Source organism: Pseudorca crassidens, chromosome 6 (genome assembly GCF_039906515.1).
Source record: "Pseudorca crassidens isolate mPseCra1 chromosome 6, mPseCra1.hap1, whole genome shotgun sequence".
NCBI lineage: Eukaryota > Metazoa > Chordata > Mammalia > Artiodactyla > Delphinidae > Pseudorca > Pseudorca crassidens.
Genome location: NC_090301.1, coordinates 62,051,335 through 62,071,442, shown reverse-complemented (window position 1 = coordinate 62,071,442; position 20,108 = coordinate 62,051,335). Strand labels below are relative to the sequence as shown.

Below are 20,108 nucleotides of genomic sequence, written 5' to 3'. Positions count from 1 at the left end.
TTTATTCCCAAAGACTGATATAGCTTATTTATTGGGAACAAAATACATTGTTAATTTGGGGTGGCCTGGGTTAGAGGTGTGGTTTAAGATTTTGAGCTAAGAAGAGTGGCTTCAGCTATTCTTTAAAGTTTTTCTGCAGGTCCTGTGCTTTGTGGCCCAGGTAGCTAGGCCTTCCTGTGTTAATGGTGTGGTTATTCCAGGAACTAAGTCCCACAGATAATAATTTCCACTGTCAGGGCGTAGGGGTCCTGAGATCTTGCTTGGCTTAGGGCAGGGCAGCTCCTTTTTTCAACAGGAGCTGAAAAAAGTTTTCAGGTTCTCACTTGGGAGTTCCCTCCATCTTTCCACAGGTAATTTCTCAGGACTGTGTAGAGGAACCGGGGAAGCTGACTCTGCTGTGAGAGGTGTATATCCACACCAATTATATTCACCCTAGGATAAATGGGTCAGAACCATTTCCTTAGTTTGATTATTAATAAGTTATAGAGAAATTGAAAATTTTTTTTCATGGTAATTTAGAGAGTCATTTGGCTAGTTGAAATTTTTTTCATTGACAAGTATTTAATCAGTGATAACTGCACTGATAGAACTAAAATTTTGAATGATCTGGAAATGCAGACCCAGTTAAGTTTACCTTAGGTAAATTTTAACAGTGGTACAATTTTAGACAGAACCAGTTTATAAAAGTCTTTAGGATAAGTCTTTCCTTTAATATGTATTTCTGTCTTAATAACCAGTATGAGTGTTATACTAAGAAATAATCTGCCTGTTTAGAACTCTTTCATGTTTAGAAATGACTGACAGAGACGCAGAATTTTCAACCTGGTACTGAGCTCAGTAAACATCTGTTTCGAAAGCATTTTTGAAAAATATGTTATGAAAAACATATATAACAAAAACATATGTAACAACTTTGTGTTCAATTTCCTTAAGTGGATACTCCCCAAGTCATAAAAATTGGCATAACGGTGTTTCGTGTGTGTGTATGGTATTCATAGCCATACGTGTAAAACTCTTAATTTTACAATGAAGTTGGAGTTATGTTTTTACTTTATAGATTTTTTTGGTATGATAGTCTTACTTTAATATTGATACAGATAGAAGAGATTGCTAAATCTTACCTTTTTGTTCCAGTTGAGAGTTCTTATATTTAAATCTTTGGTTTTTTTCAACGACAAATCAGTCTTTCAATGGTGTTTTCTGTTTTAGTAATGATATGTTTCTCTTGTGACTAAGTACATTATAATACCTTAGACTTGTCCCAGCTGTAAAGAATTTGATTAGGTATTGCAGAAAATAGAGTTCATTGTCCCAGATGAGTTGTCACGGCAACCAACATGGGGAAGAAGATAGTGGGAGCAAGTAAGTCAAGCACTACTTTATTAGTTAGAGTTGAGAGGTCACTGTCTTTGGGGCAGTGAAATTAGGGCTAGTTAATTGGCCTCTTTCTTGGTTACTAAGCCAATATGTCATTACAGCAGAAAAGGAAGAGTATAAATCCATCATGAATTTTAGGCTTATATTCTATGATTTAAAAAACTAGGATTGTTGACATATTCATACAGTATTAAGCATGCTTAAAAAAATCCTGTTAAATGTCAAGCACTGTGCTAGCCTGGGAATTACAAAGAGGAAAAGAAACAGTTGTCTTTTTCAGAGAGATTTCACCGTCTCATAGGAGAGGAAAAGTGAAAAATAATTACAGGGCTGTATTAGAAGTGCTAAAATAAAAGTAACTCAAGTGTAGAGAATGCGTAAAGCAAGGGATAATCACATCTGTCTCAGGTGCGGTATTAGAGAAAAATTTACAGAGGAGCACTTGAACTGGCTCTTGAAAGATGAATCAGGTTTGCCTGGAGAACAACAAGATGCTATTCTAGGCTGAGAGAACATCTTGCAAAGGCAGAGTGAGACAATATGACACATTAGTGAATAGTTGCTAAATAAAGTAAAGGGAGGAAAGAAGGTTAAGTAATAAACCAGAAAAAGAAGATAGGGGTTATCTCATGAAGCACTTTCTATGCCTGTTCTTTCAGTGGTTCACCAACCATTTATGAGATAATATGAATAGATTTATTGTTTACAGGAATTGGAAGGGGGTGAAACAAAAGACATAAAACTGAATGAGGACATTGTTGAGTAATCTAATTGAGAAATGATGTAGGGGTGGAGTAGAGTAGAAGAGGGGTCATAGGAGGCAGAACCAATAGGATTGGTAATCAACTGGCTATGGAGGGCAAGAATGTGGGAGATGACTCCCAAGTTTTTCCTTGGATGTTTGCATGGGCAGTGATGTCATTCACTCAGATGGAATTATAAGAGGAAATGAATATTGGAGCTAGGCTGGGCTATATAATCAATTTAGTTTTGGATATATTGATCTTTGTGGTGCCTGTCAAACATCTGAAGTGCTAGAAAAATTTGTGAATTGTAAACTTACAGGTAGAAGTGGAAGTTGAGCTTATGTGAAGTAGCGTGTGCAGAATGAGAGGGAAGGAGGGCTCAGAGGGATCCCTTTTCCTTTCTTATGGAGAATGCCACCTTTTAGAGTTCAGTAGAGGAAGAAGAACACTTACAAGTAATTGAGAAGAAGCTGGGGGAGAACCAAGGAAGAGTGGTACCAAAAGTTCAGGAGAGGAGAGAGAAGAGGTTAAAAATATATGTTAATATTTTGTATAGAGTGGTAGTTTTATGTGGAGACCTAATGTGTCTAATGTAGTCATAATCTCTAATTTAGCTGTATTATCTCATTTATAAATATTAAATTTATTATTTGGAATTTATCCTTAGAAACCATATATGTATGTACATGTATATAAACACACTGTCTATGTACTACAGATGTATGCTATTACCATAACTACTATCACTTAAAACAGCCCAGAAAAAAAAACAACAACAACAAAAAAACCAGCCCAGAAAGTTGGTATTATCCCCGTTTTGCAGATAATAAAACTAAGGTAATTTGCCTAAGGACCCATGGCTAGTACAGAGCTTGGATTCAAATCCAGGACTTCCTGGGTCCTACTAGGCAGTGGTGCCTGTTTATTGAAATCACAGCACACCTATAAGTTAATGATGTTTCTCATTTCTAAACCCTTTTATAAACGTAGGTCTAAACTTTAGAACTTTAAAATGTGTCATTCAAAAAAAAGTTATCTATTTCTTTTGCTGTTATTATTCAAAAGTTTAATAATATGCTTTCTTGGTGTAATTGCTTTTCAACTTTTAAAATGTCATGAACATAGTTGGTGTTTAATACATTTTTCTATTATTTTTTAGTCTTTAACTTTTTGATATGATCAAAGGTTCTCTTCATCCTATATCTGCTACTGTCAGTATGTGTTTAGTATACAAGATTTTTTTTAAAGCCCTGATTCCTTTATTAGAGAATGGTATTTATTTTATTATTATCATTTTTTATTTTTTTGGCCATCCCACGCATCATGCAGGATCTTGGTTCCCCAACCAGGGATCAAACCCGGGCCCTTGGCAGTGAGAGCGCAGTGTCCTAACTACTGGACCGCCAGGGAATTCCCTCAAAGATATTTTTGTTGCTAAATAAATATTAGAGTTCATTCTTACTGATAGGTCTCAGACTAAATTTTAAAAACACAGTGAATTATATAAACATAGTGAAAAGTATTGATTGTTATTTGGCCTATTCTTTTTCCTGTTGAAGTTATCTGCAGTTTCCAGCATTGTTTTTGAAAGGTAGATGTACCTCATTAGATATGTTATCATCCTTCAGTTCTAGTTAAAACCAATACCAAAGACTCTTGTTATTTATTATATTTATAGCTTTAGAAGATGCTGCAGGGTTACAATCTCAGCTTTTCATAGGAATGGAAAGGGGTGTGTGTGTTACAAAAGGAATTTTATACTTTTCTTTTCATCATAAAAACCCTAAGGAGAACTGGAGTGGTAGAAATAACTAACAAGTAGGAAATCTTGAATTCTGTTCTTAGCTTTTCCAGTAAATATTAGGGTGACCTGGCAAGGTACTTCCTTTCTCTGGGCCTATTTCCTCATGTGTAGAATGAGGGAATATAAGAAGATAAAAAACTTTTCTTCAGCATTTGTATTTCTTTAATTATGGTAAAGACTTCGAAAGTAGGCAGATTATAACATTACTTTTATGCTGGCCATGGTTTCAGTGCAAAACAGGTTAGTAAAATTGCAATGTCTATGCTTTTGATTAAATCAAAACTTCAAGTTAATTGACTTTCATCTTGAAAGGAGATATTAAAGAGAGCCCTTTGATTCACTTAAAACCTCTATAAGAAGAATGCAAAACTTCTCAACTTGCAACTTGAGTTAAACTTAATATTTTCTGCTAGAGGAATTTATTTTTTTAAAATACTTTTAGGTTTTAGACACTTTTTTAAAAGTTATAAATTATATACTTCATAAAAAAGTCTCTTATGTGTAATTGAATTGAAATAAAATAAAAATGACCAATATATTTTTCATCATGTTATTTCTCTGCTAAAAATGTCTCTTGTTCTTAGTGTTATCAATGGAACCAGATTACTAGAAAAACTGAAAATTTGGGAAACTTGTCTCAAAACTGGGGATAACAGTATTACCTACCTGGTAGAATTTTTGTGAAAATAAATTGAGATAATCCATATAAAGTGATTATTAAGCAGTGCTTGGCACTAATAAATACTCAGCTAGTGTTAACCATTAATAGGATGAAGAACTTTTAAGAGGATTTAGACTATACATTGACTTATAGACAGAAGGTGAAGCAGGATCAGGTATTTAGATTCTTCTGTTTGTTATAGAGACACCAGATTGAAACAGTTGTAGGTACAGAGTGTTAGTCTCATTTCCTCTACCCTGCCCCACAGAGTGGAACATATATTTTGTTCATCTTATAGCTCTCATGTCTTACAAATAACTTCCCCAAACTACTCCCACCACTAATATTACACTTCCTCCTCATAGTGATGGATCTCAAGTTATTCTAAAGTATAGTTAATTTCTAAGTCAGTTGCTCAGAGAAACAAAACATTGTTTAGTTTTGAATATTTTAATTTAGAGAGTGACAACAATATGTGTCATTTGGCTTTTTTCTTTCTGGTTTTAAGAATTAGTTTTAATCACATGTCAAAAAAGTATTATCTAACATTCTAGAAAGTGAATTTTGATTCATTTTAATTCAAATATTTTGAGTATTAGTGGCAGAATAATTTAGTCCGATCCTTGTCATTTATACCAGAAAATGCACATGTGATATGAAAGCAAAATTTAGGATTTTTTTTCCCAAATAATTTAAAAATTTTAAACAAAATTTTCTTTCTAAATGTCATAGCAGAATTTTGTTGAAAGCTAAGACTGGTAGATTATTGTCATGGTTTAGGTAGAAGAAATGAAAATAGCCAGAATAATCCTCTTAAATAATCTTATTTCCATTATTTTTTCTTCATGTTGAATCAAAAGATGATGAAGTCACAATTAAATCTAATGAATATTTAGGAGAAAATATTAGGTAAAGAAAGATATTCACTTAACAGTGGTTTATATGGAAGTTATTGTCCATATTACTCAGAGTAGGGTATTGAAGATAATAGTGAATTTTGGTTAGGAGATCACAATAGTGAGAAGTACAAGTTACCAAGCCTGAAGCATAAAGCCAAGGAAAAGTAGGTCTCTGACAGGAGAAGAAAACAAACCATTCCTGTATTAAGATTGAGCATAAGGACAGTCCAAATTCTAGTACAATTTATTTGGATATATATTTCAGAGTTTACCTTAAAAGAGAGCATGAAGTAGTTTGGTACTTAAACTTGGTGAATTATAATTATAAGGATAAGAAACATTTCCTTATAAATTAGCTAGAAATTTTGCCTGAATATTGTTCTGGACAAATTTTGTGAACCTTCTAATTACCTTTTCTTCAATTTTTTTAGATCAACTGTTCCATGTATTAGCCTTGCACATGCGGCTTTACAGCATTGATTCTGAGTATAATCCTTGGAGAAAGCTCACACAGTTACTAGAAGAGATGAATTCACAGTAAGTATTATTGAAAGATTAAAATCAATTAAAACTGTTTTTGAAAAATAGTTAAGTATAAAAATAGGATTGAAGTTCTTTATAAATATGTGAATTTTCCTTATGAAACTCAGAAATAAAAATTGAAAACAGTTTACCATTATACTTTCTGTAAAAATTGCCTAAAAATTCCTACTAAGTGAGAAAGTCTTTTAAAGAATTTCATTGGTTTTTATGCAGACAAAACATTCAGATAGAGGCACAAAATAGCTGGTAGTCTTTCTTTTTATGTCAGAATTGATCAGTGGGTTCAGGTAACCGTAGACTGATCCTGTCATTGTAAAGTTCCCCATAGCCTTTCACCTAATGATTTTTGAAACCTGTGATTATTCTTGCCTAAATCCAGTATTTCATTAGGTACTGAGAAATAGTGATTTTAAAAAACCACAAAAATTTTCCTTATGATTTATTAGCTAGGTTGTTTTTATAAAGAAAAACTTTCCCAGTATCAGCTGTTTAGTTACCCTGAAACATAGTTTGGCAAGATGAATGCTTAATTCTTCCCTATTTATAAATCTTCAAAGAAATGAGTTGATACCCTAGCAACTTCCAGTGGTAACCAATAAGTTGTGGTTATTATGATCTCATGGATTTTTATATACTTGATGCATTTCACTCTATTTCAGGCATTCTTTTTTTAAAAATTTTTTTCTTTTTCTTTTTCTTTATTTTTGGCTGTGTTGGGTCTTCGTTGCTGTGCGCAGGCTTTCTCTAGTTGTGGTGAGCAGGGGCTACTCTTCGTTGCAGTGCGCAGGCTTCTCATCGCAGTGGCTCCTCTTGTTGTGAAGCATGGGCTCTAGGGCACGCGGGCTTCAGTAGCTGTGGCGTGTGGGCTTGGTAGTTGTGGCTCATGGGCTCTAGAGTGCAGGCTCAGTAGTTGTGGCACACAGGCTTAGTTGCTCCACCGCAACTAAGTGTGGAGCAACTAAGTGTGGGATCTTCCCAGACCAGGGCTCGAACCCGTGTACCCTGCATTGGCAGGCGGATTCTTAACCACTGCGCCACCAGGGAAGCCCCATTTCAGACATTCTTTTCAATGCGAGTTGCTTCCTTTTAGGTTAGTGAGAATCCCTTTAGGTTGGCTATTGTACTTCAACATGATCAAAGTGGTCTTTGATAATGCCTTTGCTTTCTGACACAGTAAGTTGACCTGGGTTTATTTTGTACATTTTCCACTCTGTACCTGGAATCAGCCATTTCTCCATGTAGTTCCATTTAACGGGAAGTGGTATTTAGACATCACAATCTGGGTGCTAAGGAGTATCCATAGCTACTGTGCTATTATTGCTTATAGGCCATTCCAGTGGACAGGATTAGGAAATATTTTTTTAAGGAGAAAGATCTTGAGTTCTTACTGGTGTTTGCAATTTACACATAAGATTGTAAGGTTATGTTTTGTTTCTTAACTTTTTTGTTATTTACATCTTTTTTCTCTTATTCTGGAAATCTTGGTTCCTAGTGATATTAATAACAGCATTACTATTTGCATAACCTACAGTATAACTACAATTCTTTTTTTTAAATACCAATATTAGTACTAATTATAATTTCTTTTTGTCCTTAGAATATATACCACTAGGGATGTACAGACAAAATACTAATTTCTAAGTCATTTGAAGTAACTTTTTCTTGTGTGGTTATGCTATCAGCTTGATTTATAGTTTTTATTTATATATTTTATTTTTTTTTATTTTATTTATCTATATATTTTATAGATTTATTGTTTTCTTTTTTCCCCCTCAATATTTAAAGCAATAGTGCCCAGCTGTAGGATAGAACGTAGGTTTGTATATGCTGGAAAGATCAATAAGATACATTTAAAAAGGGGGGGGGGATAAATTAGAAGTTTGGGATTAACATATATACATTACTGTATATAAAATAGATAACAAGGACCTACTGTATAGCACAGGGAACTCTACTCAGTATTCTGTAATAACCTATATGGGAAAAGAATCTGAAAAAGAATAGATATATGTATAACTGAATCGCTTTCCTGTACACCTGTACAGCATTGTACAACATTGAACTATATACTCCAATATAAAATTAAAATTTTTTTAAAAGGCAAAAAAAAAGATATATTAAAAAAGCAAAAATTTTAAAATCATTGTTATAATTCTATTTTTGTTTAATAATAATAAAACAAACTATGGAATGTTATTAACTCTGAAAAGATTGCCTTTTTTACCTTGATTTTTAAATTTTAATTATGTAAAACATATTTTTTCCAAAGTAAAAATTATATAATAAAGTAAATTCAGAGATATATGTCTTTCATTTCTGTCCATTTGCATTTCTTTTTGTGAACTCCCTAAATCTAGTTGTTGGTCTTTTTCTTCTTCATTTAAAAAATATGTTTATGGATTGTGGATATTAGTCCTTTGTGTGATAAGTTGCAAATATATTTCACCAGATTGTCTAATGTCTTTTTTGTGTGTGTATGATTTTTTTTGCCATGAAAAATTTTATTTTTAATGTCATATTTATTAATCTTTTTTTTAAAATTAATTCTGGAACTTGATGCATTTTGACTCAGGTCTTTTCCTGGTTATAAAAGGATTGATTCATTCATTTTTTCTTGTGATGCGAACTTTTAAGATTTACTCTCTTAGCAACTTTCAGATATACAATACAGTGTTACTAACTATAGTCACCATGCTGCTCATCACATCCCTATATGTACATTACATAACTGGAAGTTTGTACCTTTTGAACATCTTTACCCATCCCCATCCTCCATCCCCCACCCCTGTCTATGCAATCACCAGTCTGTTTTTTGTATCTATGAGGAGTTTCTTTGTTTGTTTCTAAGATTCCACATGTAAGTGAGATCTTACAGTATTTGTTTTTCTCTGTCTGACTTACTTCACTTAACATAATGCCCTCAGGGTTCATCCATGTTGTCACCAATGGCAGGATTTCCTTTTTTATGGCTGAATAATATTCCATGGTATATATATGCCACAGTTTCTTTATCCATTCACTCATTAATGGACATTTAAGTTGTTTCCATGTCTTGGCTATTGTAAATAATGCTGCAGTGAACATGGGGGGTGCATATATCTTTCTGAGTTAGTGTTTTCCTTTCCTTCAGATAAACACCCAGAAGTGGAATTGATAGATCATACAGTAGTTCTGTTTTTTTAATTTTCTGAGGAACCTCCATATTGTTTTTCATAGTGCCTTCACCAATTTACAATCCCACCAACAGTGCACCAGGGTTTCTTTCCTTTTCTCCCCATCCTTACCAGCACTTGTTGTTTGTTTTCATTTTGATGATAGCCATTCTGACAGGTGTGAGGTGGTATCTCATTGTTGTTTTGATTTGCATTTCCCTGGTGATTAGTGATGTCGAGCACCTTTTCATGCACTTGGTCATCATCTGTATGTCTTTAGTAAAGTATCTACTCAGATTCTCTGCCCATTTTTTAGTTGGATTGTTTTTTGCTATTGAGTTGTATGAGTTCTTTATGTAGTTTGGATATTAACCTTTTATCAGATATATGATTCTTCTATTTCTGTGGCTTCAGTTTTTACAGTTAGATCTCTAATCTATTTGGAATGTTTCAAAATGTATGGTATAAGGAAGAGATTCAATCTTATTTTTTGCCATATAGTGATCAAATATCCTACTGCTTTGCCTTCCCTACATAAGTAAATTAAGACATGTATGCGAAGAGAGAGGAGAGAGAGAGAGAGAGAGAGAGAGAGATGGAAGAAAAGTTGAGAAAGTGCTTTGCTTACTGATATGGAAAAATCTCCATTCAGATACAATATTAAAAGAAAAATAAATTCAGGAGCACTAAATCTGTACTTTATGCTACCACTTGTATAATCAAGGGGAGATGAGAAATAAATTTGTATTTGCTTGTTAAAATAAAACAAAACAAACCAGATCCATACATATGTGGATATTGGATTTATAGCATAGATGGAACTGTGGAGCAGTTGGGGAAGCACAGTCTTTATAGTGAATGGAGCTGGGTTAGTTGGATATTTATATGAGAAATAATTAATATTGACTCCTACCTCATGCAGAACCTATTCGGATTTTGCCAGTTATTTCAGTAATATCCTGGGAAATGCAAATGCAGTACAAAGAAAATTCAAGATCGTGTTTGTGTTTAGTGTCATGTCTCTTTAATTTCCTTCAGTGTGAAATCTTTCCTGACTTTGTATTCCATGACATTGACTTTTTTTTAAAGAGCTCAGGCCAATTATTTTGTAGAACCCCTCAGTTTATTTTTGTCCAATATTTCCTTGTGGTTAGATTCAGGTGATAAACTTTTGGCAGAAATATCGCATAAGTAATATTGTGCTCTTTTTCGTGTGTCACATCAGGAGGCACATGCTGTTGATTTGTCTTCTTATTAATGTTAATAACTCTGATCATTTGGCTAATGTGGTATATGCCAAGTTTTTCCACCGTAAAGTTATTATTTCATCCTTTGTAATTACTAATTATCTGGTGGGGGTATACTTTGAGGCTATGAATAAATACCGCTACTTCTCAGAAAAAAAAAATTGTATGTGTGTGTGTTTGTAGACAAAATTAGTAAGCTGTGAGTATTTTGTATGTTCTGGCTAAGGAAAATAAATCACTTTTCTTGATAGTAGCTAGTAATTTTCTTTCCTGACTAGACTTGCATACTCAAGGACAGGGATGGTGTGCAGATGAAGTATTAGAATGCCTAACTCTCTGAGTCTAAGGATACTCAGCAAACAAGAGGTTTCTTAAGTGTAGTATTGGTGAATTAAAAGTTTTAAAGACCAGACAGAGGTACTCTGCTTTCCATATTACTGATTGCTGGGTTGTGTTCTTTTATAGCCCTAAGATTAGTAGGATAGTACTAAATGCTGCGAACAGTTATCCAGTGTTTACATCATGCTACACATTTTTGTGCTTTGCATATATAATCTCATTTAATCATCACCATAACTGTATAAACTAGGTACCATTGTTGTCTCAACTTTTACATATGAGGAACATGAGGCTTAGAAAAGTTAATTAACATATTCTTTAGGGGCACACAGCTGTGAAGGAGTAGAGCTGATCTGAATCCAAATCTTTCTGATTCCAGAACCTAAGGAAGCATAGAGTAATAGCGAAAAACTTAGGCTTCGGAATCAGAAAGATTTGGAGAGATTTGAGGAATTTCTGGAAAATCTGGTTGATTTTTTTCCCCTTCTTATTTGCTCTCATTTTTATGGTTCATTAGTTCACTAACTTGTAATATTACAGTTGATTATGTCATCTGTGTTTCATTTCTGTATAAGAGTTTTAAAATGGAAGTATCTTTTTCTGTATTCTCACTTTTAATCCTTTTACAACATAAAATTATATGTCTAATGATATAGGTTTCTCATATACACTTTTGTCTATAATCCTCATGAAAATTATTTCATTTTCTTTAAATTTCACTGTGTTGATAGTCACTTTGGTTTAAAAAAAAATGGGAAAATTAGGCCTAGTAAGTCTAACCCACCCATTTCCCCTTATTATCCATGGAATTAATAGTAGTGTACACTTTTTATAATCTGGATTTTAAAGATTACCTAAAAACTTTGAGATAGAGATAATTATGTATTTTAAAATATTAAGCATTTAACAGATACTTGTCACAATGATGATATTAAACCCCACATTAAAAAACTGTGGTTGGGACTTCCCTGGTGACACAGTGGTTAAGAATGCAGGCGACACGGGTTTGAGCCCTGGTCCAGGACAATCCCACATGCCGTGGAGCAACTAAGCCCGTGCGCCACAACTACTGAGCCTGCGCTCTAGAGCCCGTGAGCCACAACTACTGAAGCCCACGTGCCTAGAGCCCATGCTCTGCAACAAGAGAAGCCAACGCAGTGAGAAGCCTGCACACTTCAAAGTAGCCCCTGCTTGCCGCAACTAGAGAAAGCCCATGTGCAGCAATGAAGATCCAACACACAGCCAAAAATAAATAAATAAGTTTATTTTTAAAAAAACACCAAAACTGTGGTTGACTTCTCTACAGTGGGGTGTATCCATTCATTCATTCATTCATTCAGAATATGTGCTTACTGTGTGCCAGGAAAGATCCATTCCTGTGTCCTGAGATGATTGTTATTATCTTAGTAGCCAACAAGCTCCAGGTTATTGTTTTTATAAATTTTTCCTGATTATGAAATTGTAGTTATTGTACAATGTTTAAAATGTACAAAAATGTTGAGAAAGAAAATGAAACAATCTAAAATCTCATAACCTACCTGCTATATATAGTTTGTTACAATTCAATGAACTCATGAACCATAAAAATGAAACATAATGTCTCATAAAAATGAGAGACATTTCTTTGCAGTCTTTTTCTCTGTGTGTGTGTGTGTATATATATACACACACACGCAGAAATGCCATGTGTAAAATAGATAGCTAGTGGAACATGCTGTAAAGCACAGGAAGCTCGGCTCGGTGCTCTGTGACAACCTAGATGGGTGGGATGTGGGGGAGAGGTGGGAGGGAGGTCCAAGAGGGAGGGGATATGGGTGTACATGGAGCTGATTCACTTCACTGTACAGCAGAAACTAACACAGCATTGTAAAGCAGTTACACTCCAGTAGTAAATAAATACATAAATACATACATAAATAAAAATGGAAAAAAAAGCTGTTTGAATCATATTGTATCAGTTTTAGAATCTGCTTTTTAAAAATAACACCAACCAAATTCCCACATCATTAAAAATTCTTTAAACGATACACCTAATTTATTTATTTACTCCCAATTTAATTTACAGACGTACAAAAGCTACCACTTGTGTAATCAGTGGAAAACCATTTCTGTGGGAATTTGAATAATAGGTGAGGAAATGGTGTCCCCTCGATTTTTTTTCTTTTTAAGAACTTTGGTCATGTAAAGAAGAGATGCCAGAGAGACTTAAGAGACAAGAAATACTAGGATTCATGGCATTAATGGAAGGTTACCTTTGGAGAGAAAGACAAGTGTATTAAAGAGATATTTGTAGAGAATAGAGCCATTCAAAGAGCTGTCATCTTCTGCCAGTTATTTAAGCTTCACAGCAGCAGAGATTGGTTTACTCACATATGTGTCCAGTGCCTGGCATACAGTTAAGTAATCACTATATATTTGTTGAGTGATGAAGCCTAATAAAAGATTTGAGCAATTCTTGTTTATCCCAAGTCTAGTCTGAAGTGTAGCTTCAGAATTTAACCAATTCTGGAAGCTTAAGATTAACTTTTTTCTGACATTAAAAATTAAACCTATGACCAAAAATTGAAGCTTCTAAAGGAGTTTTAAAAATTCTTTTAGAGTGAAAAGAGCTGCTTTATAATATATTCTATGTGTTTTATAGTACTATACATTCCTTAGATTTACTATTTTATCTTTTATAGTATATTTTAAGTTCTGCTTTGGTTATTATTTTTCTTTGAAACTTTGAAACAAAGATTTTATTTGAATTTTAGTCATAAAGTTGAAACAACTTTTAACAAGAGATATTGACCATGGCTTTTCAATGTAACTTATTTGTGAATTGTTTTTTTTATAACATGAATATTCTTTAGTATGAAGTTTGTCATAGCAAGTGTCCTAAGTGCCACCCCATTTGTAGTGAAACTAATTCTCTTAAGCTCCGTTTAATTCTGTTTGATTTCTGTAATGTAAGAGATCAGAAAGTTAATCATAATCAAGTTAATATATCCTAAGACCTAATAAATTTTCTATGTAGTTTTTTCATATTAGGCGGAGTCAAGGAAATATGTGAACCTAAAAGGTTTTATTTTTAGGCCAAAAATATGGCTCTAACTTTTTCTTCTGAGATTTCTCAGTTGCTTATGAAAGTTGATTTCTGTTCCATAGACATATATGTGAAATATAAAATGAATTAGAAGGAAGATACAATACTGTCTAAAGTGATTATGCACTTTTCTTTTAGGCTGGGAAATGAGGAGCAACAGCCTGAGGTTCCAATTCTTTATCATGATGTTACATCCCTTTTGCTTATCCAGATCTTAATGATGCCACAACCCTTACGCAAAGGTATGTCTTTATAATTTAGATTCTTAGATTATATTGTATATATAATGAATATTCTAAAAATTATAGGCATAAATATAGCATTCAGTCTGATGGAAATGTTCTGAGGTAAATAGCATTGTAATCATATATATCTAAAGAAGATGACAGTGAAATAGTTTTTTTCCCTTGTAGGTCTATTTTTAGATTTATAGTCAATAAGGTAAAGACATGGGGAAATCACTCTTTGTTTTTAAAAAATTAAAATGATACAAAATGTGAAAAATAGAGCAAACTGTCAGCCCTAATGCCTCTACCTTATCTCCATGCATACATACATATTTTGATATAGTAGTATCATAGTTATTCAAAATGTGATGACCCATTATTTTTAATTAGTGTTAGTATCATACCAGTATGATATTAACAGAATTAATATTATATTAGAAACACTTTAACTATTGTTCCACAGTTGTATGAGTTCTGTGAGTTCTTCGTATATTTTGGTTATTAACCTCTTATTGGATACATTGTTTGCAAATATCTTCTTCCATTCAGTAGGCTACCTTTTTTGTTTTGTTAATTTTTCATGGTAATTTTAGGAAAAGAATAAAGTGTCTGATACTGCCTTCAGATTATGTCCTATTTACTTGTATGATTTTTCACATTTGGGTTTTATTATTTTATATGTACTCTATCTTGTCCTAAAAGAAACTTGGAGCATTTTATGTCACCTTAACTCTAAGGTGACATAGAGTTAAGGTGACAAAAGAAAACTTCCAGAAAACTGGAAAAGAAACTTTTGCAGACATCTCAATCCTCTTTGTCTTCTTGTTTATCACCTGCACTAAGCCTGGTACTTGTAAGCAAGCCAGTAAATAAATGTATGTTGAATAACTGTATCTCTGCAGGAGATTATAGATTCCCTGGATTAGTTTTGCAAAACACAGCACAAATACTGTTGCATAGAGTGCATACTCACTAAATATTTAATTGTCTGATTTTTGAAAATTTCTTGTGTTTTCATGCCTTACCCACTGAAGAAAATCTGGTTTACTTAGATTTTGTTTATACCATTCCAGAGTCAAGCTGTTGTCTCAGCTTGGCATCAGTATCCTTTGAACTATATTCCTGTTTTAGGATATTTATTTTGATGAAAAATCAGAAATATGGATAAAGATTTACATGTGATATCTATTTAAAAAGTTGTTTAATTTCATGAGTTATAATGTTGCAAATTTTTAACAATGTTGAATTGCATGCTAACAACGAAATGATGACTTCATCTTCTGAAATAGTGTGATGAGATAGATGTGGCATCTACCTAGTTCAGTCCTCACAGCAATTTAGAATATGAAGTAAAGAAATAATTTTCATTTGTGATTCTGAGGAGAAATTCACATTTTAAAGAGCCTCAGGCCAACATTTCTACCTTACCAGACTCTTTATCGTATGTGATCAGTAGGGGCAAGCTTTTATTATAGGGCCCTTGAAAGTGCCTTGTCTCCCTACACCCTTCCTTTTTCCTATCATGCAGTAGCACTATAAAACTTAAAATCTGTACCATTGTTTAAAGTCTGTGTGCCTTTAAGGCATTTAAAATAAATATTGATCTTCCTTTGTTTACCCTCAGGTAGGTTGATTGTGATTTTTGGTTTTTTTAAAAAACAGATTGAGAGTAGATATCCAATTCCTTTTTCTCCTTTTTAAATTTTGGTAATTACATGTGAAGGGATTTGCTCTCTGTTGTAACCTTGGAAGACAGCAACCTGTTGACTTAGTATACACCTCAAATGAGTGATTCCTTGTTTTTTCCCTAAGTCCCTAAAATGCATTGATTTCACACATGGCAAGTATTCAGTAAATAAATATTACTTAAATGAATGAGTGAATGTGAGAACTTAAGCTTAATCTGTGACTTTAAACTTCCAGTTTAAATATTTTTAAAATGATGATAATCAAGGCAAAGTAACAAAAAAAAGTTAGTAGTTTGCTACAACAAAAAGCTAAAATTATGCTTAAAAAGTCGTCATTTTTTAATGCATCATTTCTTTTTAATTAAAAATTAATTTATGTAGTTTATAATGAGAAGAAACTAAATGTGAGTGGTATTTCTAGGCCATGTAAATGACTTACTGGTTAAAATCATTTTGTTTTGTGCTTAGTAGACAAATTCTCTAATTTTTAGCATTCTATTAAAACATTTAATCGTCATGAAATACTCTTTTTTTAATTTTGATACCGTCCTTTCTTGGTTTTCCTTGTATCTCTTTTTCTGCTCATTTTCAAGGCTCCTTTTCATTCACCTCTTCCTCTTCCCATTCTTTGAGTTGTTGCTTGGTTCCTGACCCCTTCTCAATTTTACCTTCTTTCCTATAGCATCATCTGTACCTATCCTTTGATGATTCCCACATATTCTAGCTCCAGTCTACAGCTCTGTGGTGAGCTGCAGATTTCTACACATGCCTCAAACTCAACATATATAACATTAATTCATTTTCTTCCCATCCAAACTTGCTCTCTTCCTGTTTTCCATTTTAGTCAATACTACTACTAGTTACTCTTTGTAGAATGAGAGTCTACCATTATTTTCTACCTCCAAAAAGGTCTACCAAATGCTGTAATTTCTGTCATCTAAATACTTCTCTAATTCGACCCATTCTTTCCATCAGGCCATCTAATTTGACATATGCTAGAGTACTTTTGCTATCTGCTAATAGGTGTTCTTGCCTCTAGTCTTGTTTTAGTCCCTTTCTCCTAAGAAGCAGCAGTGAATATTTTAAAATTCAAATCTAATATTATCCCTATCCTGCTTAAAATTACTTCTCATTGCCCAGTCTAGATTCTATAAATCAAATGCTTATAGATATCAAATAAGTAACGTAAATAGTAATATTAATAACAACAGATATTTACTGATTGCCATTGCCAATCACTATTTTAAGCATTTAACTTAATCCCTTGAAAGCAGGTGATATTATCCTCATTTAACAGATGAAAAAATAGAAACAGAGTGTTTAACTAACTTGCCTAAGATCAGAAGAGTCAATTTAAATCTAGACAATTTGGCTTCATAGCCTAAACTCATTCTTAACAATAATGTCTTTGGTTTGATATAAATGGGAGTTGGGGACTGTGACAAGTTAGAGAATGCATGCTTGGCCGAAGAGGACACACTTACTGTTCAGCTCCAGATACCTGTCATCATGTAAGAATGTGGACCCAGTATTGTCAGATTTTCCTGTTTTTTAAGAGTAAGTGGAAATCTGGACTTTTACAGGAAATATCCGAGTTTTAAATGTCAGTAACTAAAGACAAAACAGGATAAAGACAAACCAAACATCTCTCCAGGCTGCATTCAGACAGGTAACCCTCAGTTTGCAACCTTTGGTCTTCGGCATAAAGATTACTTTTCTAGCTTCATCTCTCGTAGATTGCTACTTATAAGTCTAGATACATTGGACAATTTACAATTCTTCTAAGTCTTGGGCTCTTTTTGTGACCCTTGTACAAACAGCTTCCTCTGTCTGGAATCCCCCTTTCCTTGCCTCATTCCATCTTTGCCTGCCTTATTATGGCTTATTTCTCCTCATCATTCAAGACTAACTCTCCTCGTTGGGGCAGGAGGCTTGAATTTTTTTCTATTCCCTGCCCTTAGTCTATATTAGTTCCTCCTCCTGTTTGCTCCCATCACACCCTGTACATACATACAGCCATCTGTCTCTCTTACTATCCAGACTCCAAGTCCTTATTGTCTATAACCTGGCATGCGTTAGGTGTTAAGATATTTAGAAATCCATTTAGAACTAGCTTATAAGCACAAAGAAAGAGCACTGATGGACTCACATAACCAAACTGTAGGAATTGGTAGTCTTAGGGATGACCAGAACCATGGCTTCAGATGCTGGCAGGGCTCTTGCCATCTTGGGTCTATCCCTCTCTCTGTGGATCTGCTTCATTCAGCCTTGCCTTAGACAGTCTCTGCCATAGACTAGGAGCATGACCTCTGATATTTCCAGACTCACATCTTTACACCTTCCCTTTGCCTCCAGTTAGAGAAATCCCGGATAGGTACTCTGACTGGCTCAGCTTATATCAAGTTCCCACCCCAACCCATAAACATTGGTAAGAGAAAGCATGTGTGTGTGTATGCATGTGTGCACAGGCACACTACACACTCACACACACACAGAAACACACAAATTTAAAATTAGGCAAGATTTTCCTTAGGGCATGATTTTTAAGGTGTCATCTGACTAATTTAAGAGTTAGCCAGGTTACAAGGAGGGAGTAATTCCACTTGAACAGAGACCCAGTAGAAGGATGCCAAATACTTCTTTTAAAAAGGTGAGTCTTGCTGTAATAAACAGACAGAAAAGATTGCAGGGGACAGGTAATGCTGATAAACCACTTTGCAGAAAAGAGTTAATAAAGAAGGCCTGAGTGCTATCCTTTGAAAGGCCTGCTTCCAAGGTTGGCCCTTGACTGGTATCTGGGAACTTTGATTTTGGGAGAGTTTCCACCATCCCACTGATAAGAATGGCTCTCTGTGCCTAAACTGTACAAACAATGTGTTTATGCTGAACATACCTGCTTTCTTTCTGGGAATCTAGAACTTTGGTATGTGCTAGGCAGTGGGTACCTATGTGACCTGCTCCCAATAAAAATCTTGGGCAGAATTTCTTCTTTCTTTCCTTCTTTTTTTTTTTTAACATCTTTATTGGAGTATAACTGCTTTACAATGGTGTGTTAGTTTCTGCTTTATAACAAAGTGAATCAGTTATACATATACATATATCCCCATATCTCTTCCCTTTTGCGTCTCCCTCCCTCCCACCCTCCCTATCCCGCCCCTCTAGGTGATACCAAAGCACCTAGCTGATCTCCCTGTGCCATGCGGCTGCTTCCCACTAGCTAGCTATTTTACGTTTGGTAGTGTATATATGTCCATGCCACTCTCTCACTTTGTCCCAGCTTACCCTTCCCCCTCCCCATATCCTCAAGTCCATTCTCTAGTAGGTCTGTGTCTTTATTCCTGTCTTTCCCCTAGGTTCTTCATGACATTTTTTTCCCCTAAATTCCATATGTATGTGTTAGCATATGGTATTTGTCTTTCTCTTTCTGACTTACTTCACTCTGTATGACAGACTGTAGGTCCATCCACCTCATGACAAATAGCTCAATTTTATTTCTTTTTATGGCTGAGTAATATTCCATTGTATATATGTGCCACATCTTCTTTATCCATTCATCTAATGATGGACACTTCGGTTGTTTCCATGTCCTGGCTATTGTAAATAGAGCTGCAGTGAACATTTTGGTACATGACCCTTTTTGAATTATGGTTTTCTCAGGGTATATGCCCAGTAGTGGGATTGCTGGGTCATATGGTATTTCTATTTGTAGTTTTTTAAGGAACCTGCATACTGTTCTCCATAGTGGCTGTACCAATTCACATTCCCACCAACAGTGCAAGAGGGTTCCCTTTTCTCCACACCCTCTCCAGCATTTATTGTTTTGAGGTTTTTTTTGTTTTTTGTTTTTTGTTTTTTTACCAGTTTCTCTGTTTCGAGATTTTTTGATGATGGCCATTCTGACTGGTGTGAGATGATATCTCATTGTAGTTTTGATTTGCATTTCTCTAATGATTAATGATGTTGAGCATTCTTTCATGTGTTTGTTGGCAGTCTGTATATCTTCTCTGGAGAAATGTCTGTTTAGGTCTTCTGCCCATTTTTGGATTGGGTTGTTTGTTTTTTTGGTATTGAGCTGCATGAGCTGCTTGTAAATATTGGAGATGAATCCTTTGTCAGTTGCTTCATTTGCAAATATTTTCTCCCATTCTGAGGGTTGTCTTTTCGTCTTGTTTATGGTTTCCTTTGCTGTGCAAAAGCTTTGAAGTTTCATTAGGTCCCATTTGTTTATTTTTGTTTTTATTTCCATTTCTTTAGGAGGTGGGTCAAAAAGGATCATGCTGTGATTTATGTCGTAGAGTATTCTGCCTATGTTTTCCTCTAAGAGTTTGATAGTTTCTGGC

General features: G+C 34.3%; 1 protein-coding gene across 9 annotated transcripts in view; it reads left to right on the top strand.

Moving 5' to 3' along the window:
• Positions 1-20,108, top strand: part of UBR3 (ubiquitin protein ligase E3 component n-recognin 3) — a 230,802-nt gene that overhangs the window by 174,567 nt on the left and 36,127 nt on the right. For all 9 annotated transcript variants that reach the window (XM_067741589.1, XM_067741584.1, XM_067741585.1 and 6 more), the window contains 2 exons: positions 5,919-6,024; positions 13,992-14,095. In XM_067741589.1, the coding sequence (XP_067597690.1) occupies positions 5,919-6,024; positions 13,992-14,095 (210 nt within the window). The remainder of the gene's footprint in view (positions 1-5,918; positions 6,025-13,991; positions 14,096-20,108) is intronic.